Source organism: Salarias fasciatus, chromosome 14 (genome assembly GCF_902148845.1).
Source record: "Salarias fasciatus chromosome 14, fSalaFa1.1, whole genome shotgun sequence".
Classification (NCBI taxonomy): domain Eukaryota; kingdom Metazoa; phylum Chordata; class Actinopteri; order Blenniiformes; family Blenniidae; genus Salarias; species Salarias fasciatus.
In genome coordinates this window covers 38,891,884-38,917,665 of record NC_043758.1, presented here as the reverse complement: position 1 = coordinate 38,917,665, position 25,782 = coordinate 38,891,884, and the positions used below count along the sequence as shown (strand labels likewise).

Here is a 25,782-nt window from a genome sequence, read left to right as displayed (position 1 = left end):
TGGCAGTGGACGGGCTTGATTTAAGGAGTTATCTGACTGTACACCGACACACGATCCAGACCAGACTGACCTGAGGGCAGAACTAAACCCCGTTTCACAATGGGGGGTGTGTTCCAGACCTGACTGACACCCTCAGCAGGAGGTGATGTTTTACACACTGAGGATTTGAGCTGCTTTCTGAAGCAGACGCGGCAGCATGACTCATCAGAACTTTGGCCCAGATTCACAGGAAGAGTAAATTTGATGTGAAATCAGGAAAAAAAATGTAAACTTTTTGAAGGACGACTCCAGCATGTGTTAAACAGTGGTCAGGTGTGTTTTTTACTTCATCGGGTCTTCGGAGTGCTTCGGGTGCGACTGGTTCGAATTGCGGACGCAGAGACGCATTCTCAACCTCTAAAAATAAGATGCGGTAGTCTGCCGTTGCCTAGCAACAGGCCTGAAGCAGAGCCGAGGTACCGCTGTCTGCACGCCGCGGTCCTGCAGATGAAAGCTTCACCGTATCCACAACGGCAGGTTCAGGCTGTTCAGGTGATGTTTTACAATAGTTCTGGTTGATCCAGCTTTATTCCAGGCGTTTGGTGGTTCTCGGTTTCTTCTCAGGTTTCTGTGAATCACATCTGGAGGGAACATGAAAGTAATCAACCAGAAAGCGAATATCCACATTACTGTCTGTTGTCTAATAATGAAAGATGAAGTTTTCTGAAGAGATTGTGACAGCAATGCTCTCTGACAGACTGGATGAGTCTCTAAAATAACTTTATCTTGAGTTTTATCTTTTACATGACGTATAACAGACTGCTTAGAAAATAGGGGAAAAAAATCCATCCTTTCTGTCTTAAATCAGTCACCATCGAGCCTCGTACACAATACTAAATATTACGGATTTAATTTTTCTCCTATCTTAGTTGATATTTTGATTGATTCTGTCTGGAGCAATGCTCAGAGGGCATTTAATAATCCCTCTGGGATTATTAAAGTATTTCCATTCTAAAAAGTCCAAATTGTGCAGAACAATTCTGGAAAATCAAGATGAAACCACTAAAATCAGGTACAAAAACAGCTGCTAGTCAAATGTTCACCATCCTGATTTTAACTGAGACTTCAGAAATGCAGCAGAAGATAGTCTTAATACGTGGTTCAGAGCTGCTGTGTGTGAGAGTCTTTGGAAGCTGCTTCAGCCTGCTTTCAAAGGTTAAAGGTGTTTTATGGTTTGGTGGGAAATCACAGAAATGTCTCTTTTGGTCATGAAGGCTGCAGAGCCGTGGTTCAGTGGCAGGATCGGTGTGTTCAGTGTCAACGGATTGAGAGCCAGCCTCAGGTGGACGGAGTGTGTTTGTTTTTTGTCGGAGATGAGCTGTGTGTGTTCGGCGCCGCTGTCTGAGGGTCTGAAGCCCAAGGCGCCGGTCGGCACTGAGGTGAGATTCTGGAGGAAACCAGATGAACCTTGAGACATCGAGGTGTGAAAGAGGACGTCGCGGACTGTAATGACTCCACCGACAGCCGCATGTCTTCAGCGGCTCCGCTTCAGTTTGCGGTTGTTGCTGAATGACTGTTACGCCAGGCAGAAGCGGGGCTGTGACGGTGTGTGTGACGGTGCTGCAGCGTGCTGTGTGCGGTCGGTGGTTCAGAGTGTGTGTGAGGATCAGACCGTCGCTGATTCACTGTCTCCACTCCCAGCGCCGTGCGGGGGGGGGTCGCGATAATATTGCAGTCATTTTAAAGGGATTACATCGATCTGGATCTGTGGCCTGCACAGCGGTCTGCTCCATCAGGCCTGAGCCTGCAGCTGGAGGGGCTCAGCGGGGGGCGGAGAGTGTGTGTGTGTGTGTGTGTGTGTGTGTGTATGTGGGGCAGCAGGATCACTGCATTAAGGCTTTAGGGGTGTGTGTGTGTGTGTGTGTGTGTGTGTGTGTGTGTGTGTGTGTGTGTGTGTGTGTGTGTGTGGACTCGTGACCGCCGCTGTGCAACAAGGTTTGGTTTTAGAACAACGACATTAGAATCGTCCTGAGGGAAGAGGACGGACGGAGACGTGAAGTTTGACACATTTTAACATCAACAGCAGGAATAAATCATCAAACACAGCAGGAAGTCTGAAACCGCCGCTCTGAGAGAAGACGGCTAATGTCCATTTACATGTACCATGTACACTTACTCTGTGTGTGTGCGTGTGCGTGTGCGTGTGCGTGTGCGTGTGTGTGTGTGTGCTGACTCAGAGCCATAAAGGGGTGGGTGAGTGGAGGAATGTGTGACAGAGCTGGACAGAGGGGGAGGCTTTGGCTAGACATGGTGTGTGTGTGTGTGTGTGTGTGTGGTAAGGGTCATCAGCAAGCGGAAACTGTGAGGGACAAACAATGAGCCCCTCCTCCTCCTCCTCCTCCTCCTCCTCCTCCTCTTCCTCCTCCTGGAGTCTGGGCTCCTTTACGAGGTCCCCTCCTTCCTCTGCTCTCTGGCAGTATCTGGAAGCAGAGGTCAGGCTAACCCAGCATTTAATCAACTTTTTAACATATCTCTCACACACACACTCGCACACACACTCACACTCACACACTGAGCGGAGTCCCCTACATGCTCCTGCTCGTCACATCTGCCAGCAGGAGTTTCATCCGTTATGATTCATGGTGAAATTCAACCTTTCAGCTCCTTTCGTCCCCAGTTTTCCCTCGTTCGTGTCATTATCTTTCTTGGTGGTTCAGCCGCATCAGGCGAAGAAACCAGGGAACCCTGGTTCGAATCCCAGCTACCACAGGAAGGCCCTGTCTGTTCGGGTTGTCGCGATGTTCTCTGTGAAGAGAGCTGAGCGGGTGGAGAACACCTGAAGCAGCCTCGCTTTACCTGCGCCTGCTAAACACAGCAGCAGTGTCTGCAGTGTGTGTTGGCAGTCTGGTGTGTGTCTGTGTGTGTCTGACTGAAGCCACCAGCTGGACTCAGTCAGCCGGATCACACCGTGACAGAAACTGGATTCGGGACGTTTCAGGAAGCTGCTCGTGTCTTCAGTACGTCTTTAAATTAGGCTGCATGCGTCAAAAGAGTTGAGTAGTGATTTGAGGGAATGGGAGTGGAGGGTGTGTGAGGACACACACACACACCCTCCCCAGCTTATTTACTGTTTGTCCCTGACAGGAAGCAGGGCAGTCCTCAGTCCTCAACCTCTGGACTCAACCCGCCCTTCACCTGCCGTGTCTCCTCCCGAGAGGACGGAGACTCGTGTTTGACATTCCTGCGCTGCAGTGGACAGAAAGACGGGCTTGACCCGCCCCGCAGTGTCTCTGACAGTTTCCTGTTTCAGTGACGTTTGTGGAAAATGAATGGAAATCAGTGTGATGTGGGTCAGAGTGGTGAACACACCGGTGTGTGTCTGCGTGCCTTCCTGTAGTTGTGGGGACCCATCAGGGAAGTTTTGTGAAGGTGTGTGTCGAGGTTAGAGTTCAGTTGTGTGTGAAAATTGTATCACACTCAACAACGTCAAGCCCACTTAAGTGAGGGCTGGTTGACGGTGAGTTCAGGGAAACTTAATGTCAGTCCCTGTAATGACTCTTAAACTGTGTGTGTGTGTGTGTGTGATGGCGGGGGTGCACCTTGCCGCCCTGCTCGTCCACTGAGCTGCTGGTGACAGGCACTTTCAGGCATTACCTTATATGGTAAAAGCTGGCGAGGCGGGTGGAGGGGGGGGCGGGACAGGAAGAGCCTGTTACAAAGCTGTCTGCTGCCGGGCAACTGGGCCGGCCTGAAACTCCTGTCAGACCACATTGTGTGTGTGTGGGGTAGTGTGTGTGTGTGTGTGGGGTAGTGTGTGTGTCAGTGTGTGTGTCAGTCACACACAGGCCTTTGTGTTATTGTTCAATTCTCTCTGCTTCATTTAGTTCAACTCTGTGAAATCACATGACTCACTGATTGAATATTTTCTGTTGTTGTAGGGTGAGTGAGTGTGTGTGTGTGAGTGTGTGTGTGTTTTTGCTGGATATTGTCATGCAGCTTTGCTCAGATGAGATCAGCAGTGCAGGAATGACGGAAACATGAGGTATGAGGACTGGAGGCTGGTGAGATGCTTCTCATTCCACACCTGCAGGTCACGCTGAAGCCTTCCTCCTCCTCACACACACACACACACACACACACTCGCATTCCCTGCTTTAGTCAGACATGTGTTTGAACTCTGAGAGGTAGAACATGCAAACTGACCAGGTCCTGGGTTGTGTTGTGCTGAAGGCTCGGTTGTGTGAAGTCCGAGCTAACAGCTAGCTCTGAGGTGACCCCCCCCCGCGGAGTGACAGTCGTGGCCGAGTGGAGCTCTTACTCACTCTGAGCGTAGTGGCTTTTATCACACGCTGAGGTGCTGGAGTCGTGTGTGTTTCGTTACTCTGCAGACAGAAACACGAGTTCCGCTCTCTCACAATAATTACTTCTCCATTCTGACCAATGACTTCCTCCCAGAGGCCGGCCGCCGGCGCAGAGAGACTCTGAGGTGTGTGTGAGAATGGAAGCAGACACCAGTCGTCTGAAGTTTTTTTTTTTTTTTTTTTTGAACTTGTTCAATTTTCAGGTGGCAGAAAAAGAAAATGACCACACCACAGATGAATGATGAAGCAATCGGCCCTATAGCAGTAATAACGAGGGTGAAGGGTCTGTTGGAGGATTGCAGCCTGGATGCATTTCAACACACAGCTCAGCTCTTTAGTATTAATGTGGACAATATGGCCGCCGTGTGGCCTGGTCGGCTACAATGCAGCTTGTTTATGCGAATCCTGCCGGTGTAGTGAGGAGCGTGCTGGAACATCAGCTTTCACACGTCGGAGTCTGACTCTCACCTCGCAGTTTGTCTCACTGGTGGATGCATGTAAACAGATGAAATCACCGCTGAATGATCTCTCTCCCGGCGTGTTGTTGGTGTTTTCGTCCGCAGGCTGACGCCGGCGGTGGCTCTACCCCTCCACAGCTGTTTCCAGGTTTGAACCTGCGAAGCTGCACGGGAATGGGCTCGGTGACGCTCGCAGGTGTTGAAATGTGCTTGAAAATGTTTAGAAACTCTTCAGATCAGGGACGAAGCTGCACACCCAAACAGGTTTCGTGCATTTCAGCAGCTTCTGCTGATTCACCTTTATTTTCTTCAGCCTGTTTTTAGCTGTTAGCTATTTGAGTCCCTGGGATGTTTGACAGGTTTTGTTTTCTCAAGGTTTTAGGAGTTTTTTAGCCCGTGTGGCTTCCGCTTTGAACGTAGTCCAAATTAAATTTGCACGTGTCAAAGGAAGACTGGAGGTCGCTGCTGTGACCCCGGACTCCTGGGTGGCAGCTGCTGGTCTGAGATGTAGAGGTAGTTCTGGAGTGTGGAGTCAGCTGGAGAAGGATCGGTTCTACCTTCTGAGACACGACGTACCCAAAAGCTCAGCTCAGCACGTGCCGGAGACCCGAAGCGCTGTAAATGCCTTCAGCGGAGCTGGCGAGCAGTGCGGTGGCCGGCGGGCGAACAAAGCCCGGTTTGGCGGAGCGGTCGCATTTCGAGCTGATCAACAACAGAACTGTCGCGCAGCTCTGGAAAGATTCAGCCAGCGGTTTTAATAAAGGACGGCGAAACAGCTGACGCTTGGGCCTGCCAGCTGCTCTTAGGCCTGCCAAACTCCTGATTCCCACTGTACACACACACACACACACACACATGCTGGGTGTGTGTGTGTGTGTGTGTGTGTGTGTGTGTAATAATAATGACCTCAGCCGGCTCTGTGATTAGAGCTCGGTAATGGAGGCCGGCTGGTGAAAGGAGGGCCGCTCCACGCCGGCTACTGAACGCCGGCTCTGCTTTACGTCACCGCCGCTCCGAGGAGGCGTCGCTCACAATCTGTGGCAATTCAACAAGATCTGCAGCCACACTGGCTGAAGGTCAGCTCGGTGTGTGAGTGCTCTCCTGCTGGCCTCTGACGGAGAACTGTGAAGTCAAGTGAGCCTGAGCTTTCTGAATGAGTCACTGACAGTCCCTCACGATACTTTGTGATATGTTCTGGTACTTCTGTTATTTTGATAAACTTGATAAGATGAGACGGTTACCAGAAGCGTAATGCTGCCACAGCAGAAACCTCTGAAAGGGTTCACTCATCTTATTTTGGTGGTTTTGGCTCGCTTGTAATTATGACACAAAGGATTTAAAAATATAAAGTTCTTTTCCCTTGGGGAGAAAAAAAAAGAAAAAGCGTACTGATGTTGCTTCAGAATGTTGTGCAAAATGTGACGAGTACGTAAAATTACAGTGTCAAAACTTAGACTGTGGTGTCAGTCTTTTAACGTGATGTTAGGCTTTTGTTTTACTTCTTTGCTGTTATTCTGCTGTTTTTTTGTCACTGCAGTTTCAAGGTGTTGGATCTGATCCCGGTTTGGTTTCTGGGTGTTGGATCTGGCCCCGGTCTGGAGTCTGGGGTCTTAGGCCAGGCACCTGATGTAAAAACCGTTCCTGTCTCCGGACTCCAGGTGTTGGGGTGGAGTGGGCTGAAGCTCTGACGCCTCACGCTGACGTTCAGTATTTTCTTCAGCTTCTGCTCGGTTGTGAAACGACGGGCAGGTGTGGGCGCCGTTTGGAGCCGTTGATTGTAAAATGCCGTCAGTCATTGCAACATGTTTCCTTGTTGCCTTTAACATCCAACAGTCTGGTGTTTGTGGAAGACGGTTTACAGCAGTCCTACAGGACGTAAAGTGAGTAATCCACCGTTTCCCCTCTCCTGGGTTGCGCAGCATTAGTTTGACCTGGGGGCCTTTAAGATGACGACTTGAATTCACTCATTTATTTAGAAGGTCGTTTGATCATTTACTTGATTTGGAAAGCTTTCCACCGAGTTTTGTCCTGTTAAATAATTGACACAGAATGGAAAAATGCTTAGCAGATACTTTGAAGGCGTCAATGCAGATCTGAAGAGAAAGACACAGCTGATTTATTGTTGTGAAAATCGGAAGGAGAAACAGATTTTGGGAAGAATTGTTTCATTGAGGAGCAGCAGTTTCTGTGTTCACTGAGCATGATGAGGATGCTGCCTCGGCATCAGAGGAGGGAGGAACAGACCATTGGAGCTTTAACAGTCGTTTTCCAACAAGTCTCAGCAGGTTCGAGTCTTTGCGTTGAGTTCAGTGTAAAGCCTGAAAGTAGGAGCATGTCGAATGTTGGCATGCTGCTGCTGTCTGCATGGCGCCCTTCTTCAGAGTACAGAAATACTAGCATTTAGCAGCTGTTTGGTATCTTTCTCTTCGTTTTACACTACTATTGCAGAAAACTGTCAGATTACACTAAAGTTTGTCGTTAAGGGACGTTTGACATACTCCATTCTGCATTATTAAAAATAAATGAGCATAGATGCCATCCGCCATGTATTTAGTAGTGGAGGTGAAGGGTCATGACTGAACTGGGTCAGTTCTGGACTCACATGTGGGGAAGTGAGGTTAAGTAGAAAGTCTGCGGCGCACCTCTCAGTGACTCCTCATCATGACTTCTGTAAAAAGAAGCAGCTGAAAAATAAACTAGAGAGAGAAACAAAAGAAACCTTTTACAAGCGCGTTAGTCAATGGGAAATGTGATGATTCGCAAAAACTATTTGGGAAAGTTGCTCCAGAGCTTTGAGTGTGAGTCATTAGAGAGCGCTTTACGCTGAGAGCTGCAGTGTTGTGTGCCAGGGTTAAAGAATCGTGGATTTGGAGGTTAGTTGGATGGTTCTATTGAGCGTTGATGGTTCTCTTGAGCTCATGTGAACTGAAACTGAATCTGGCTGGCTGGCATCTGGTTCTGACGTGAGAACCTGCCGGTGTGAAGTATTCAACGTTCACATCCGACGCCGCTCTGCTCTCGACTCGCCTCACCGCAGCTCACAAGCTTCCTGTCTTTTCTCTGAAGGCTGTAAAGCCTCAGCCGCCTCTCTCAGGGGTTAATGTTCTACATCTCGTACAGTTGGATTGGTGCGCCGCATTCCTGGAGAATGAACATGGACATCCTCCGCCCCCGCCGCTTCCTGTGCTGCGCCTCCAAAGGCAGGAAGTGGCTGCTGATTGGCCGGGAGGGGGAGAGAAGTGATGATGTGATACGAGAGAAACAGACACAATCGGAGGGAAAAGCTGATGTTTGTCCTCAGGGCATTGATCTCCTGCTGTCGTCTCGCCACTGAAGTTTTCTGACTCGGTGTGTGTGTGAGAGTGTGTGTGTGGTACAAACACACCATGGAGGAGAGAAAAACGGCCATAAATAAAATGGGTGTGAAGTGATCACATCTCTACTTGCTCTGGTTTTAACCTGGTGCAGATGAAGTTGGAAGTCTGTCTGGGACAGCTCTGGCACGTGATGTCAAGAACCATGTTGGTGAAAACGGGTCGGAGGTGCAGATAAAGTTGACTTTAAGCCCCGCCCCATCATTGTGAAGCACCTGCAGCTTCGTGGCGTCTGTCCTCAGCCTGAACCGGTCGGAGGTGAAACGCTCCTGACTCGATGTTGGAGATGTCAGTCAGATGAGCGAGCCGCCCCCTCTGTCTGAAGTGGGACAGCGTGGACATGGTCAAATGTGATACTTCCGTCACGGCCGTTTTCCAGATTCTAAGAAGATAAAAACACGATCGCTGGTCGCAGTGAAAATGGAGTCATCAGGCCTCTCGAGTCTGACCTCGGTTCAGCTCCAGTATGCGAGGCTTTTGGCTTTTTCCCAGATGTCTCTGACTCCTGGCTCTGCGAGTTTGTTTATGTGGTCCAGCTGAAGTGTCCACTTCACTGTCCTTCACTCCAGTGTCTGAGAAACGACTTCTTCACATTCCTCCACAGCTGAGGACTCGGAGAAGAGCGCTGAGTGACGGGGAAAGGACTGAAGAAGCGAACTGACGGGGCGCAGGGTCACATTTTATGACCATTTAATGCAGAGAAGTGCTGTGAAGGGTTAAAGGAGGAGTGGCGCTGCTTTTCAGGAGTCAGACTCCGCATGCTGAGGAGGATTAATATTTCTATTCTGCAGCTGATTCCTTGTCGGTGTGACGTCGTGTGAGAAGATAGTCGGGAGTTTATCTGTCAAGACCGTCGTCACACCGTCAGGACGAGGAACTAAACGTCCGTCGGGGACAGAAAACTCGGATTGGAGCTCAGCTGTGGGCGATCGTCTCGGCCGAAGGCCTGAAATGTGACTGCAGAGGATTAAGAAAGGAACACGGGGCCTTTGTGGTGGACAGTGTCAACATCCAGTTATGTAACAGTGGGCTGTGTGAGTTGGAGTGGGGCAACCTGCCAGCAGTTTTTATTGACACACAGTGGGAGGACGTGGCCTGGCGTTATGGTGAAATATGCAAACTCGGTGGGGAGGAGGCTGTAAAAATGGGTGGGATCTTTATTTGTGTTGTTTGTGTTTTTAGACAAACAGCCTGGATTATGCAGCGCTGTTCGGTTGAGTTTAGCCAACATGACTTCATGCTTTCAGTTCGCACGGATTACTTTTTTCTTCTCGTAATACTGATTGGCAGCAGGAGCAGAAATAAAGCAGACATGTTTCCCATCATGCAGTCAGACGGACGGACGCGCTGCTCCACCCTCTGCTCCGTTTAAAGACGCAGTGAAGTGATTTCTCCTCCGTTCTCAGACGTCCTGAAAGCTCCGCCGGATCAGTGACTTTCTCTTTAAACACACTCGTCTCTGATGGGAGATTCTCTGCTGGTTGTAACAAAGCTTCCAGAAAATACATTATTTAGATGTAAAGTTTATTTCCCCGTAAGCGATGCAGCCTTTGTGAGGATCATGTGTTTGTGCGACGGACAGTCGATGTAAAGGAAACGCGTCTCTCAACTCCTCTCCTCAGTGTGTTTTTTTTGTCTAAAGTCTTCAAAGCATTTGTGTGAGTGCGTTGGGGTTTGTGTGAAGTGTGTGTTGCCCCAGCAGCTGCCTCTCACACACATGAATCGAACGGAGCGCTGCACCTTTGTCCCGTAAGACGGCGTCCGATCGGCTGGACCGGTCCCTGTCAGCGCTGCAATCTGACCCCCGGCCCGGCGCCCCAGCCACAAAGGCAGGAAGAGACACAAATACATGAACAAATAACCAACTCACTTCACACACACACACACACACACACGCACACACACACCCCTCCCTGATTTCCTCTCCCACCTTTCTCTTCAGCTTTTGAAGTTTCCTCTTGTGAAACAGTCTTAACTCGCTGAGCGCCACCAGGCAGCTGCTGCGGTCGCGTGGCTGACGGGGAAAACGACCGGTCCTCCTGAAGTCGGTGTGTGAAGACATTTCAGAAACAACAATGCGACACACGTCGTTCATGTTGCAGATCAGGGTTAATCACTCCGTTCTTCTCCGTCTGCCTCGGTCTCGAAGCCAGGCATCTTTCATGCTGCTGTGATGCTGTGCTCCTCTGTAAACATCCTTCCTCCTCCTCATCCTCGGCTTTCATCTTTCCCAAATTGCTTTTTTTAAACCTCTTATCCCACGTTCACCCATCTGTGGTCCTTCATTTGCCCTCCCACCCCTCCTCGCGCCGAGGAAGTCTCTCCACCTCAAGTAATCCGGTTTTTATTCTCATTTAAAGCTTAAATTGGTTTAAGTCTGTTTCTATTGGATAAGATCAGCCCTAATATTGACACTTTCCCCCGTCTTGAAGTCTGTCTTCCTCATCTCCCAGGTTGCGTGGCTGTTCCTCCCCCTCCTCCCTCGTTTCCCCTCCTTAATCCCCCGCTTCCTTTGTCTTTGTGGCTGTTTGGCTGTGGCTGTTCCTGAGGGCCTCGGGTCCTCGCTGGACGCCGCCGGGCGTCGAGTCATGTAATGGCAGCTCCGAGGGGCGTCCCGGCCGGCCGAGGACCACACGACAATTACATGTTTGTGTGTGTGTGGTGAGAGATCGTCCACACATTACAGCAGCGCTTTACCAAGTGCCTGTCAGCACATGAAGCAGCAGGGTGTGTGTGTGTGTGTGTGTTAATGATCACCTGTCCAGGCTTGAGAGGATAATGAGTGCGGAGCGGCTCGGTCTCCCTGGTCTCCTCCTGATCAGCAGGCCCCTGGTTCTACTGCTGTTTCTTCTGTGGACCTCAGAAGACTCGCCTTTGTCTTCCTTCTTCTCCCCTTTTGTTCCCTCCGGTGGTGTAGACATACCACCCTCTCGTCTGTCATGAATAAACGTGTATCACCCAGAACGGTTTTGTGCTGGAGGGTCTTCTTGTCGTTCCTGTCTGGGCTGAAGCCTCTGTAGCCTCTCTTCACCTCAGAGACCCGGCCAGCTTGGTTTTGGTCCGGCTCGGTCCTGCAGAGCCGGTCCAGTCCAGTCCGGTCTGCAGTCCAGCAGACTTTCCGTCCTCTAGTCTTTCTGCCTCGTTTAAACCTGAACGCCGTCTTTAAGTCTCTGTCCAGTAGAAATCAGCTCATCTATGAGGAAGTGTTCCAGAAGTTGGGGTAAAGCGGCTCTTTGTCCAGTCTTTCCGGACTCACGTTTGATGTCTGGTCTTCTCGCTGCTTCTGAATGTGACTTTTTAGTGTTGAGTTGTTTGTTTGTGGAAGCTTGAAACAATCCAGAGCTGATTCGATGTGGAGTCCTCCCCGTTCTGTGTGCAGGACGCTCTTTGTGTTTACTGTTCACTCATCTTTTAATGGGTCAAACTGTTGATGTCCTCCCTGAAGCTCTGCTGAGTAAACTCACAGAGGGAGGTTCGTTTCCTTATTCCTAACATAACAGCAAATCAATAGGAAAACACGACCAATGTACTGAATTCAGCTGGAAGAGCTGGCAGTGGCTTTTTCCTGACTCACCAGTCGTTTGGAGGTTCCTCTGCTCCTAAATTTAACTTTGTGTTGAATTCTTCACTTTGGGAGACCTGAGACGGCACAGAGCTGACCGGATGTCAGAGCTCTGGGGTGTTATCAGAACTCTGGAGAGCCTCTCATCTCTGGAGGTTTTTCTAAGAACTGATGCTGTTTGGCAGTTTAGCCGATTATAGCCTGACCGGCTTCCCGTTGAATCGGAGAGTTTCCCACATTTCTTCGAGAGCGTATAAAAGTGATTAATGTGAGAGTGTGCCGTGGCTGAACCTTTCCATGGGGGTGATCAGGCTGGACCAATCGGAAGGCTGCGTGCTCTCAGACCCTGGTCAGGACCGTGCAGCTGATGGAATTTGAAGCACTTGCTGGTCCCGACTCTCTGACCTTCTCCCTCGTGTGAATATGGGGAAGAACTGGAGGTTGGAGGACGACTGGTCCAGGAATCCGCCTCGGCTGCGTGTCCCAGCAGCCTCAGGAGTGACGGAGTGAGCGGCTGACAGCCGGCTGCAGCGTCGTCAGGCTGCAGGTCTCTGCCTGCCTGAGAGCCGGCTCAACCTGCTGCACGTCGGCGTCTCCACACAACCCCCAGCAGTGTGTGTGTGTGTGTGCGCGCGCGAGTCACTTCCACAGTGACCTAATCAGTGTCGGTAAGTAAAAATAAAGGGTGTGTGTGATCAAGAAGCACACACACACCCCCACGCGCTGTACTGACGTTATGCAGTTGTGCAATAACGGCGTGTTCAACTGGGATCGTTCTGTCCAAGACACACCCATCTACCTGCGTGTGCGTGTGCGTGTGATAAATTCAATTCTGGTGTGTATCAGATGATTGCACATGGCGAAGCGGGGCGTGTCTCGAATGGACGTGAATGTATGTTTGAATTAGTGCTGCTGTGTCAGTCGTGAGCTAAGCTTCATTCCTGTCTAAGGTGTGTGTGTGTGTGTGTGAGAGACGGTCCTTCCTTCTTCCATTAGACACATGGCTCGCCTCGCTCTGCGTGCGCAGATCCACCCGTGCCGCCTGTGTTTGCAGGGGAATCTCTGATCTTCAGACAATATGTCAGTAAATCACATGTCCAGGAGAGCAGTGCTGATTGTTTCACTCACACGGCCGCTGCCTCCTCATTCCGACGCTCGTCAGTTTGACCCAGTTTGATCAAAGCCTCGGTCGGTATGCGAGGACGCCTACAAAATGACACGCTGCGTCCGTGTGGCTGTGTGCGGACAGACGTCGGGACGGGCTGGTGTCTTCGAAGCCAGCAGGTCAGATGTGCGTTAATCCCTCCGCACAGCAAACCTCACTCCGGGGTCCCCGGCTTCCCGGCTCTGAATCCTCCGGTGAAGGTTCCTCGTGAAGGTGAACGGAGTGTGGCCGAATACAGGAAGACGCTGCTGTTATGTAACCGCTGCTGGAGGAGCAGGGCGCCAGCTGGAGCCTGGCAGGTAACGCTGAGGGCTCACGGACAGCCTGCCCCCCGGGGGGGGCAGCGGGCGTCCACCTCATTATCTGAGTCCTCCTCTGGCTCGATCAGTGGACACACACACACACACACACACACACACACACACACACACACACACACGCTCAGTTTAGCACACTCGCACCGCTTGATGAAATATTCCCTGTGTTCATAATTAATGATCCGTTTTCCTGTTTAGTGCAGCAGCGATAAGAGCTCCTCTGTTTAATGGCAGACACACACAGCGGATAAAAGACGAGATAAAAACTGAACAGAAACTTTGAATCAACCGTAGCTTTTCTGCTCAGTAACACACTCTGTCAGCTGTTGATCGGAGGCAGCCAGAGGCGTGTGTGAAGCACAGGAAGCTCTCTGTGCAGACGTCGACAAAGCCTTTTATTCAGGTGGTTTTCTAGTAGATGGGCCTCTCTCTCTCGCCGCTCGCCCAGTGTGACGGCAGCTCGTCCAGGACGACTCGCACCCATCCTCCCTCACCACGTCAGGTGGAGGCACCGTCACGTTAGCACTCGCTCAGATCATCTCAGATTAGGGACACACAGTATATCACAAACCTGCCGTGATCACACTTTAAACTTCTGCAGCTTACAGATCTCAAAGAACTGACTGAACTGCAGCGGCAGACATTTCTTTTCACTGTCGATCCATGAACTGCAATTTCAAAGTGAAAGAATTTTAAATTTCATAGGAAATAGTGACTGATTGCTGCTGAATTCACTAAATCAAAGCATTTTAAAGACTGCCAGCTGTAGTTTGTCTCCACAGAGCAGAACTCTGAAGCACGAAAAGCAAAGAAAAGGCCCAAATCAAGCAAACTGCTCCAGACCGGTCAGGATGTTGTGGCGTTTTTCAGCATTGTCTACTTCAGCCTGTCAGTTTGGATTCAGTCAGTCAAACCTCGCTGTTCTCAGGTCAGTCTGTCACGGCGTCTTCGTTTCACACATTGACGTCCCGACAGCTATAAGTAACGTGCGCTGGTCTTCATTAGAATCGGCTGGATATCACACTTCTCTGGTGCTGCAGTACAGCAAGGTGTGTGTGTGTGTGTGTGTGTGTGAGAGAGAGAGATCAGTGTTAATGAGCCGAGTCATTGTTTAGACTTCAAATGTCAGTAATAAATAGTTTAGCGATGAAAGCTGTTTCCCTCCAACCGCCTGAACTGAGCTGCTACTTCCTGTCAGAGCACTGACACTTCCCGTGTGTGTGTGTGTGTGTGTGTGTGTGTGTGATTGTCTTCCCTCACCCTGCTCCCCAGCTCTGTTTGTTTCTGAAATCACAGCCCCCCCCCCCCCTTCCCCCGCCCCTCTGTGGTGGGGGGTGTTGGTATCTGGATGACACACACACACACACACACACGGGTGGCTGGGCGGGGTGTGTTGGGGGTCTGAAGGCTGCTATTATCCACGCGGCTCAAAGAGAGCTTTGTGTGGGTGGTCACCGTGTGCCGGTGGGAGAGGGGGCGGGGCCTCCAGCGGCTCGCCGTCGTGTCGTTAAAGCGCGTCCCACTTCAGTCAGCCTGCTTGTCCCTGTTTACATGCTCAGCAGTGTAATCTGATCATCGATTGAAGTCAGTGGGGGGTGGTATTGATATGTCCGGATGATGTGGTGGATCCTGGACTTGAACACGTTCCCTCTGTTTACATCCTGTCCCAGTGGCCCGGCCCGGCCCGGCCCGGCCCGGCCCCCGCTCCGGATCAGGTGTTTACATGTCGGTTCAGAGGGATCCAGTTGATCAGCTGTCATGTGGGCGGAGGCGGGCTGACGGATTCCTGACTCAGGTTTTCTTAATCTGTGTCCATAAAGCCAGATCAGACGTAACGCTAACGTCAGAGCCCCGCCCCGGCCTTCACCGGCCGGCGGTCACCATGACAACAGCACAACACAACAATGGAGGATCCCAGGGTTTTACTGGTGCTGCACAGGCTACTGATGAGCCTGTTCAGGCTTCTACAGCAGATTCTCCCGGATCATCATCCCGGCGTTAGCATAAAGAATCAAACAGCAGCTTCATGGGTCTGTCAGTTAGATCCTGTTGTAGAATTGTAGATGTTTCTTATTTCTGGAGTCATGTAAATGTTGACAGTCTTGTGGGAAAATGTGAAACATTGAAAATGGCTTTCCGTAGCGTCCATGTGGAGCGCGGGTAGGACCACATTTTATGTTTTTGTGAAACTATATTTTTATAGGAGGCTGTATAAATCATAATCGGACACATCTGCTGGTGTGTTTGTCGTCACTCTCCGGTCGTTGGGTGTTCAGAATGAGCGCTGATGGGTGGGAAGGTGCTGGATGTGCTGCGGGTGTGTGGAGCTTCGCTCAGAGCGGACCGCTCAGCGTCTGTCTGGTGTGTGTGTCCCGCTGCAGACCTTCACGGCCTGGTGCAACTCCCACCTGAGGAAGGCCGGCACGCAGATCGAGAACATCGAGGAGGACTTCAGAGATGGACTCAAGCTCATGCTGCTGCTGGAGGTCATCTCAGGTGAGCCCCACCCTGCTCGCCACGCCGGGGTCACAGGTTCGACCCCGGGAGCAGAGAGCCTGCCAGGAGGAGGATTCCACTGTCTGGCAGGAAACTTTGGTGGAGGCTTTTGTGTTTCTATTAAAGGTGTGTGTGTGTGTGTGTTTTTACAGGTGAACGGTTACCCAAGCCCGAGCGAGGAAAGATGAGGGTCCACAAGATCAACAACGTGAACAAAGCCCTGGACTTCATCGCCAGCAAAGGAGTCAAACTGGTGTCTATTGGAGCTGAAGGTGGGACACACACACACACACACACACACACACACACACACACACACACACACACACACACACACACACACACACACACACACACACACACACACACCTCCCAAGACGCTTCAGACCCCTGAAACCAGGTCCTACCCAAGACCACCTGAAACCACTGAGTGTAAAAGAAAGAAAATAAAAAATTCAAGACTATCAGAAACGGGAAAGATCTAAACTACAGCAGAGTACCTGGAGATGTACGGAGAGAACATGCAAACTCCACACAGATCGAACTACAGGTCTGCTTTAATGCTCAACACTCACACTAACGTGCACACACTGCACTCAGAAAGTGTGTGTCGGCACTGACACTCCTCCAGCATGGCGACTGTTAAGACACAAAATATGGCGACCACGAGCGCTGGAGACACACGCACATACACACACACACAAACACACACACACACACACACACACACACACGTTCTCTCAGTGCGGCGTGTGTGTCTTCCTCCTCAGTGTGTGAACGTTAGCTCAGCGGTGCTGGTTCATCAGGAGAATTATTAAGAAGCTTCTAGACGTTTGACTTTGACCTCCTGCAGAGCGAGCAGAGTGGAAATGACTCTTACGGCACACACACACACACGCACGCACACACACTCTGCAGGCCGCTGGAAGATGAATCGCGCAGGCGGTCCAACACTTGTGTTCTGGAGGAGATGAACCGTCCTGACTGAAGCTCTTAAAGCGGGTCTCTTCCCGTTCCGCCGTCGGTGCGTCCAGGTCGGATTCAGGCTTTATCGCCGCTCTGCATCTGAGACGCAGCTATTTGCTAAATAAAAGAAACCTGTCTAGACTTTATATACAACATTATAAACCCCAGTCCAGGCTGCAGCTGCTTGGATCAGATCAATGTGTGTTTTTAGTTCTGAGGTAAACAGAAGGAAGTCAGCAGGTTCTCAGAAGAGACGCCGTCTGCAGACCCTGGTCTGTGGCCACAGTGTTCAAGAATCGTCGAATTAGTTACGAGAGCAGTATTTGTGAATTAATTGCAGTGAATGAAAGTTGTGAATTGATTATTTGGAATTTGCAGCGAATGGAAATGTGATTTATGTTGGGCCAGTCAGCCTTTTGCAATAACAACATTTCTCATGTGGTGAAAGTGAGAGTTCAGCTTAATGTGTATTTAAAACCTCTGGAACGTCTTTCATTGGCGAGTATTGACGTCCAGCTGTTACCAGCTGTTCAGACTGTATCGTCCTCATGGAGACTGAGAGGAGACTCTTTGAAGGATGGAGAACGGAAAAGTCCTCAGAATCATAAATAAAGTGAAATCAGTTGAACCAAATCAGGACATGTGACTTGCTGCTTCGCTTTTTATCATCGTCATAATAATCTAATGAAATAGATAAGTTATGCCACTGGAGTGAAACACTGAAAACAGCCTGAGACTTCTTCAGCAAAACGCAGATCTGAGATTAATATTAATAATCGCAGGTTGGACTGTAGTTATTTACATAATTGGTGAGCTTGTTATTAGCACACAAAATCACCAATTTAATGCTGAAAATAGGTTTATTCCTGACCTTGGTGCATGTATTTTAATAGTAAACAGTTTCAGCAGTGTGGCATTTGAACCATCCGCCATTTGAAAGTTGAGATGCTGAAGAGACCAACAGTCTGTTATGACCCAAAAAGCTAATTCAATTTACATTCTTTCTTCTGTGTGTCGTACAGAAATTGTGGATGGAAATGCCAAGATGACCCTGGGAATGATCTGGACCATCATCCTCCGCTTCGCCATCCAAGATATCTCTGTGGAAGGTACGTCGTCCGCCTGTCCGTCCGTCCGTCCTCGTCCCCTTCGGGCTGCATGCTTCTGCTCTGCTCCGCCACATTTCACGTGTCTCGCTCCGAATGTGCAGACTGTTGTCAAACACTGCACCATCCTGTCCTTCAAACGCCGTGTTTTCCTCATTTACCCTAAATGCCTCACACGCAGGCAGAGGAAACACATTTTAAGTCAGTCTTCCCTGAACACCTCACTTGCAAGCTTTGAGCAGATCATGGGGTTTATTGATGTCCCTGAACGCCCCACAGTAGACACACATGCAGGTAGAGCCTGTAAGTTTCTCTCGTGGCTCATCAGACACTTCTTCCTTGTTCCTGACACTTCTCACTTGCATGCGGTTAACATGCAGTTTCCCAGAATGCTTTCAGCCACAGCGTAAATATAGAAGGTGAAGTTTACTTGTTTGTTCCTCCTGTTTTCTCTGCAGAGACCTCGGCCAAGGAGGGTCTTCTATTGTGGTGCCAGAGGAAGACCGCTCCCTACAAGAATGTCAATGTGCAGAACTTCCACATGAGGTAACACACTCTCACACACACTCTTTGAAATCCTTGCTGTGGGATAGCTCTCACCTGTTCAGCTGTGGGCGGAGAGCGCCTCCTGGTGGAGGGACTGCCGCATGTCTCCCAGACACGTGATTTATTGTCAGAGCTCCTTCATTTGGACCCTCTTGGTTCCTGTCCTGCTTTAACCTTTCCTTCGTGTCCTCATGTGTTCATGTGTGACGGGTTCATGTGAAGCAACTTGTAAAGTCCAAGTTCTGTAAAATTTGAGGAAATGTTATAGAATGGGGCAGAAAAACCATGTTGGAAATCAGGACATGAAATATTTTATGCAGTAAAGTCCTTGATGAATTTACTGTCAGCCCGACCCTGAACGCATCGTCTGCTCCTCTGCTCACAGCTGGAAGGACGGCCTCGCCTTCAACGCCCTGATCCACAGACACAGGCCGGATCTCATCGACTACGACAGCCTCAGAAAGGTACACACACACACACACACACACACACACACACACACACCACGAGGGCCGTGGGGTTAAAGCTGAGCTCTGTGTGTGTGTGTGTGTGTGTGTGCTGCAGGAAGACGCAGTCACCAACCTGAACAACGCCTTCGAGGTGGCGGAGAAGCACCTGGACATCCCCAAGATGTTGGACGCAGAAGGTAGAGAGACCGTCCTCAGCCGTCTGTCCCGCCACCCGTCCGCCATGTTGGCTGCTCGACACGCCGTGGCTTACGTGTTCTCTGTGGGTTTTCCTGTTTGAACGCTGACTGATCCCTGATTTCCCAGCAGAGCCCACTTTCACAACGATCTCCTCATGCAGAGTTTTAGTCCTGTTGCATTTCTCTGTGAATGTCTGTATTTTTTTTTTCAGCCCCTTGTTTGTTCTTTTGGCCTGTTTTTTTTTTTTTTTTTAGTGCATTTTTTTTGGGGGGGGGGGGGGTGTTTCTCATTTTTCTCTTGTTTGTTTTCCAACGTTTTCATTTTCAGTTTTTATTTTTCACAAATTTTTTGTGTTTGTCCGTCTGGCTGCTTGTTAAATTGTACAGAGTGTGTGTGTGTCTGTGTGTGTGTGTGTGTGTGTGTGTGTGTGTGTGTGTGTGTGTGTGTGTGTGTGTGTGTGTGTGTGTGTGTGTGTGTGTGTGTGTGTGTGTGTGTGTGTGTGTGTGTGTGTGTGTGTGTGGTGTGTGTGTGTGTGTGTGTGCTGGTCTAACTGCTGTCCTCCTCTGTAGACATTGTGAACACAGCCCGTCCGGATGAGAAAGCCATAATGACTTATGTGTCCAGTTTCTACCACGCGTTCTCCGGAGCGCAGAAGGTACCCGAGAGCTCCGGCCCCCGACTCTGATACTAACAGAGCTGCTGCCGCGCTGGGCCGGCCAGGACACACACACACACACACACACACACACACACACACACGCTGAGCTGGAGCGAGTCTGCAGAGTGAACATTCAGCATCGTTGAGTTCTTCATCAAAGCTCATCAGTTAGCCGAGGAAGTAGCAGAGCTGGAGTCGAGGTTTTTCCTCCTCCTTTCTCCCTCTTCTCTTTTCTTCCCTCCACACTTCTGCCCCCCCCCCCCCATGCCCTGTTCATCTCCTCCTTAGATTCTCCCTTCTTGTTTTCTCTCATGCTTCACTTCCTCTTTTGTTTTCCCTCCTCCTCCTCTTCCTCCTCCTCCTCCTCCTCCTCCTCCTCCTCCTCCTCCTCCTCCTCCTCCTCCTCCCTGCAGACCTGACAGGAAGCCTTGTTTTTCTCCTCTAATGAATTTATCAGCTGTTGTTTGTCTCTTCAGCCCCCGGGGGGGGATTTGATGACTGTGGTCACATCTCTTTGCTCTTCAGTGTTTTGTTTGTAACCAAATAGAAAAAGGAAGATTTTCTGTTTTTCTCTTCGTTGTCATCTTCATCATTCATCAGCTTAACACATCAGTAATCTGAATATTGGTCAGACCAGCAGCTTTCACTGATATGTAGCGCCCTGTAGCCAAAGTTTAAACTCCACTTTTAAATATGCAGTTTGAATCAAGATGAGGTTTAAGCTAAATACAAGAACTGGGAGAAATGCTCAAGTTTTATTGATCGAAAGGTGAATTTCTTCCAATTTGGTGACATGACCACAGAGAAAAAAGCAGTCAGACAGTATTGAAAACTATGAAAAAAGAAGTTGTGCTGATTATTTCGGTGAGTTGTAACCAGTTTGAGACTGGGTTCTTTAGAAGTGAGTGTTAATGCTGCCTGTGTCCATTAGATGGCAGTGAAGAGTCTCTGAGGTGTGTATTCTCAGGTGTTGTTGACTGAGAGCTGCTGTTTCCAGAGATGTGGATGGAGCCGTGTCCGGACTCCAGCTTTCAGAAAAGTACCTTCAGCTGAATGAATGAACCAGATTCACTCTGACAGACTTGGCAGGCTACACACGCACACCTGTGTGTGTGTGTGTGTGTGTGTGTGTGTGGTGTGGTGTGGTGTGTGTCCGGCCTCCAGGGCCCCTCGCTCTCTCCCAGAGGACCCTCCTGCTGCTCCTCCTCCTCTTCCTGGTTTTCCGGAGGTTTTTCCAGCTGTGGACCTGAAGGAAGGCGGGGCAGCGACTCTCCAGCTAACTGCTCTCACACGCTGCGTGGCGCCCTGCGGGGGGCGCCGTGGGGCTGCTCTGGGGCGCTCTGGCTTCACTCTGTCTGTCTCTCTCTGTGTTTCCGCCTGTCCTGTCCTGTCCTGTCCTGTGGGGGCGCTGCAGACATCGTGGGCACGCTGCGGCCGGACGAGAAGGCCATCATGACCTACGTGTCCTGCTTCTATCACGCCTTCTCCGGCGCGCAGAAGGTAAACCCCTCACGCTTCAGACTCACCCTAACACACCGGCGGAGTTCCCCTCACACCTTCAGACACTTCCTCCTGTTTCTGGCCCTTTTGGACGGAGCTGCGTTGCCCGCAGGCGGCGGTCTCCCTCCAGAGCCGCCAGAGGGAAGCGCAGCGCCAGCCTCTCTTCAGCTATTAACGCCTCAGAATGTTCATATGTGTTTTGATGCCATGTGGTTTCATCGGCCGACTGTAAAGCCCGGGCCTCTGTCCTGTCTGTTGTATTTCAGTAGAGTTTTGTCAGGCAGCCGTACTGAAGGACTCCAGAGCTGCGTCGACCTGTAACTAGCTGCCGGAACGATTCCCTGGTTTTGAAGGGAGACGCATGGAGTTTAAACAACACTGTCTGATTCAGTTTTATTATCGACGGCTCACTCCACTAACCAGGAACAGCTGACCGCATGCTTTAATCGAGCAGAGGCTGCTTCGGTTTTACCGGTCCTGCACTTGTTTTGACGAGACGTGAGCGAAAGCTGTTCACTGCCTGTTTGAAGTGTTTTCACACACGCCTGAGTGCGAACCGCAGTCGGCCTGAGAAGTGATGAAGGCTCGCTAATGAAAGCGGAAGCTGTCGCAGTGAGTTTAGGAGCAGCTTCCTGTTTGAGTGGGCGTGGCTGTGACGGCTCGCTCACCGCCGTGTTTCCTGACAGGCGGAGACGGCCGCTAACCGCATCTGCAAGGTGCTGGCGGTCAACCAGGAGAACGAGCAGATGATGGAGGACTACGAGACGCTGGCCAGCGACGTGAGTGTCCGGCTTCGCTCAGATGGGCGGGCTCGTCTTCGCCGGGCGCTTCCTTCTGTGTGGTTGATGTTGTGGTTCCGCAGCTGCTGGAGTGGATCCGCCGCACCATCCCCTGGCTGGAGAACCGAGTACCAAAGAACACCGTCACCGAGATGCAGGCCAAACAGGAGGACTTCAGAGACTACCGCTGCGTGCACAAGCCGCCCAAGGTGCACAAGCTCCGCCCCTGACCCCTGCGCCGGGCCGGGCGCCGCCCCGGAGGGGCGCCCCCCGTCTGCCGGACTCACGCCATGCCTGCCGGTTCTCTTCCAGGTCCAGGAGAAATGTCAGCTGGAGATCAGCTTCAACACCCTGCAGACCAAGCTGAGGCTCAGCAACAGACCCGCCTTCATGCCGTCGGAGGGACGCATGGTGTCCGTACGTGTCCAACAGCCTCCCGTCCCCCGGGACCATTCCCGCTCCGACGGGAGTCTGGAAAAGCCACAGCTGCTCCTAATGCAGATAGAAAATGTGTTGCCGGCCTCTTTTACACTAAAGAAAGGCTTCAGTAGTTTGATTTGACATGTCTCATGCTGTACGTAGAAACGGCTGCTGTGTCCAGCCTGCCGCTAGTCGTCATGGTTACTATTTCAATACACTCCTGTTTACTGGAGGAGATGCAAGAGTTGGAAAGTTCATATTATATTAAAGAAGCTGTGAAACATCTTCTGCTATGCCTTTCTGACCGTTGTAACCATGGCAACCGCTGGGTCACTTTCCCCGGTTGACTCTCAGATCCTGAGGTGAAGTCGTGTCCGTCGAGCATCTTCGTCCCTGCAGCCGACAGTCTGTCCGTCTGTCCGTCTCTCAGGACATCAACGGGGCGTGGCACACCCTGGAGGGAGCCGAGAAAGGCTACGAGGAGTGGATCCTCAACGAGATCCGGCGCCTGGAGAGACTGGAGCACCTGGCCGAGAAGTTCCGTCAGAAAGCCGCCATCCACGAGTCGTGGACCGACGGTACGGCCTTGTGTTCGGTAAGCTGTCGGACCAGCAGTCCGGGTCCGTTCAGGTCCTGAGTCTCTCGGCGCTCACAGGGAAGGAGGCCATGCTGACCCAGAGGGACTACGAGACCTCCACCCTGTCGGAGGTCAAGGCCTTGCTCCGGAAGCACGAGGCCTTCGAGAGCGACCTGGCGGCCCATCAGGACCGCGTGGAGCAGATCGCCGCCATCGCGCAGGAGCTGAAGTGAGGAGGGGGCGGAGCCAGGCCGGCGGGACGGCGAGGAACAGACGGCTCAGCGTCTCCTTTTGTCTTCCAGTGAACTGGACTACTACGACTCGGCCCGCGTCAACGACCGCTGTGCCAAGATCTGCGAGCAGTGGGACTCGCTGGGAACCCTCACCCACAAGCGCAAAGACTCGCTGGAGGTACGTCTCCACAGGACTCCGGCTGGGCGTTGAGTCAGGCGGGACGTGACGGTCGGGGGAGTCACCTGTCCTCCTGGTGTCTTGTCCCCATCAGAGGACGGAGAAGCAGCTGGAGTCCATAGACGAGCTGTACCTGGAGTACGCCAAGAGGGCGGCGCCCTTCAACAACTGGATGGAGGGCGCCATGGAGGACCTGCAGGACATGTTCATCGTCCATAACATCGAGGAGATCCAGGTGAGGGGGCGGCGCCGGCGGTCCCGGTGCGACCGGGGACCCCGGCTCCCGGCCTGACGGCGGTCCTCCTCCTCCGGTCCAGGGTCTGATCTCGGCTCACGAGCAGTTCAAGTCCACGCTGGCCGAGGCCAACAAGGAGCGCGAGGCCATCCAGAACATCCAGGCCGAGGTGCAGAAGATCGCCCAGAGCAACGGCATCAAGCTGAGCGGCGCCAACCCCTACACCACCATCACCCCCCAGAGCATCGACGGCAAGTGGGAGAAGGTGGGCTGAAGGAAAACCCCCGGACGAACCAGCAGCTGGTTTCATCAGGTGGTTTCTAACGTGTGTGTGTGTGTGTATCTCGGTGTGTGTGTGTGTGTGTGTGTGCGCGTGCAGGCGATGGAGATGGTGCCGCAGCGTGACCACGCCCTGCAGGACGAGCTCAACAAGCAGAACTCCAACGACACCCTGAGGAAAACGTTCGCCACGCAGGCCAACGCCGTGGGACAATACATCCAGGACAAGATGGAGGTGAGGGCAGGGCAGTCACCCCACCACCACCTGACCTTTGACCTCTGACGTGACCATCAGCTGGGAACGGCTCCACGCCGTTGGACGGTTTTCCTCCGGCGGTCTGCCTGAGCTGTGGTCTCGTTTCATCTGGAGCAGAAACAAACGTCTTGGTCGCTTCACGTGTGTCTGTCTGTGCGTGTGTGTCAGGAAATCGGCAGGATATCCATTGAGATGAACGGCACCCTGGAGGACCAGCTGACCAACCTGAAGGACTACCAGGACAGCATCATGTCCTACGCCCCCGAGATCAACAAGCTGGAGGTCTGCCACCAGTCCATCCAGGAGGCGCTCATCTTCGACAACCAGTACACCTCCTACACCATGGAGGTGAGCACGCACACACACACACACACACACACACACACACACACACACACACACACACACACACACACACACACACACACACACACACACACACACTGAGGCCACAGGGCTGCTCTGATGCACCGGGTGCCTGGATATCAGATCTCCAGTGAAAGACTGTTTCCTGTAACGGGAACAAACCAGTGGTATGAAGCAGGAAGTGCAACACCGTGCCGTCCTCACCTCTGCCCCCCCCCCCTCCCTGCAGCACCTCCGTGTGGGCTGGGAGCAGCTGCTGACCACCATCGCCAGGACCATCAACGAGGTGGAGAACCAGATCCTGACCCGTGACGCCAAAGGCATCAGCCAGGAGCAGCTGTACGAGTACCGGACCTCCTTCAACCACTTCGACAAGGTCAGGGGCCCGAGCCGGGGGCCGCCCCCCCTCACACACACACACACACACCCCTCTGTCACCTTTACAGGCTCCAGCATTGTGTTTTCAGATTAACGTTTTCAAAGCAGAAAGTTAAGACTTCTTATTATAAATTATTCCAGCTCTGCAAATAAAGTTATTTTTAGGATGAAAATGTTCATTTACATGGAGCCACAACACACACACACACACACACACACACACACACACACACCCTGGAGCTCCAACATGCCCCCTCTTTCCAGCTGTGTGTAATGGATGGCTCTGAGTGTGTGTGTGACGTGATGAACGGTGTGTTCAGGGCTCGGCTGCAGAGAGGCGAGCCAGGCGAGTGAGTATCTGAGTATCTGAGTCTGCGGTTCTGGTGTTGGTGTGGAGAACCGGAGGTTCTGTTAGGGAAGAATCCACCGACGGTCACACACTCCTTTGTTAAATCTGCCGCTTCCTGAGTGGAAACAGTCACCGTGTCTCACTCTTGTCTTCACCCTTCACTCGTCTCACCCCGACGTCTCTGTGTGTCTCCAGCACATCTGTCCTGAAACATCTCTGCACGTAGATCGGTGTGTGTTCGTGGTAGTTCAGCCTCGTTCGGGTTAGAGCAGACCGATGAGGTGGTGTTTACACACAGACGCTAGGCACCATGAGGGAATCGAACTGCAGCAGATCACCACGCCTGTCTAAATGTCCACCATCGTCTCTGTCCGTCCTCCATGTCCGTGCATGCTGTGGCTCGTCGGTCTCCATCTCCCACGTCCATCCATCCATCCATCCATCCCTCCACCCGTCCTCACCGTGTCGTTTGGCGCCTCAGGACCACAGCGGCGCTCTGATGGCCGAGGAGTTCAAGGCCTGTCTGATCAGTCTGGGCTACGATGTGGAGAACGAGAAGCAGGTAGGAGCTCCAGGGGCCGGGTGGAGGTCCTCGTG

The 25,782-nt window shown here is 51.6% G+C and overlaps 1 protein-coding gene across 6 annotated transcripts in view; it reads left to right on the top strand.

Annotated features, from left to right (window-relative positions):
• Window positions 1-25,782, top strand: part of LOC115400262 (alpha-actinin-4-like) — a 40,978-nt gene that overhangs the window by 12,669 nt on the left and 2,527 nt on the right. For 2 of the 6 annotated variants that reach the window (XM_030108022.1, XM_030108018.1), the window contains exons 2-20: window positions 15,598-15,712; window positions 15,865-15,984; window positions 17,701-17,787; window positions 18,243-18,330; window positions 18,716-18,794; window positions 18,895-18,976; window positions 21,050-21,135; window positions 21,822-21,914; window positions 21,998-22,123; window positions 22,227-22,331; window positions 22,765-22,912; window positions 22,990-23,140; window positions 23,214-23,322; window positions 23,417-23,557; window positions 23,640-23,822; window positions 23,937-24,071; window positions 24,261-24,440; window positions 24,688-24,834; window positions 25,667-25,747. In XM_030108022.1, the coding sequence (XP_029963882.1) occupies window positions 15,598-15,712; window positions 15,865-15,984; window positions 17,701-17,787; window positions 18,243-18,330; window positions 18,716-18,794; window positions 18,895-18,976; window positions 21,050-21,135; window positions 21,822-21,914; window positions 21,998-22,123; window positions 22,227-22,331; window positions 22,765-22,912; window positions 22,990-23,140; window positions 23,214-23,322; window positions 23,417-23,557; window positions 23,640-23,822; window positions 23,937-24,071; window positions 24,261-24,440; window positions 24,688-24,834; window positions 25,667-25,747 (2,256 nt within the window). Of the gene's footprint in view, window positions 1-15,597; window positions 15,713-15,864; window positions 15,985-17,700; window positions 17,788-18,242; window positions 18,331-18,715; window positions 18,795-18,894; window positions 18,977-19,546; window positions 19,633-21,049; window positions 21,136-21,821; window positions 21,915-21,997; window positions 22,124-22,226; window positions 22,332-22,764; window positions 22,913-22,989; window positions 23,141-23,213; window positions 23,323-23,416; window positions 23,558-23,639; window positions 23,823-23,936; window positions 24,072-24,260; window positions 24,441-24,687; window positions 24,835-25,666; window positions 25,748-25,782 lie in introns of all 6 variants that reach the window. The other 4 variants (XM_030108016.1, XM_030108021.1, XM_030108020.1 and 1 more) reach the window with 3 other exon arrangements.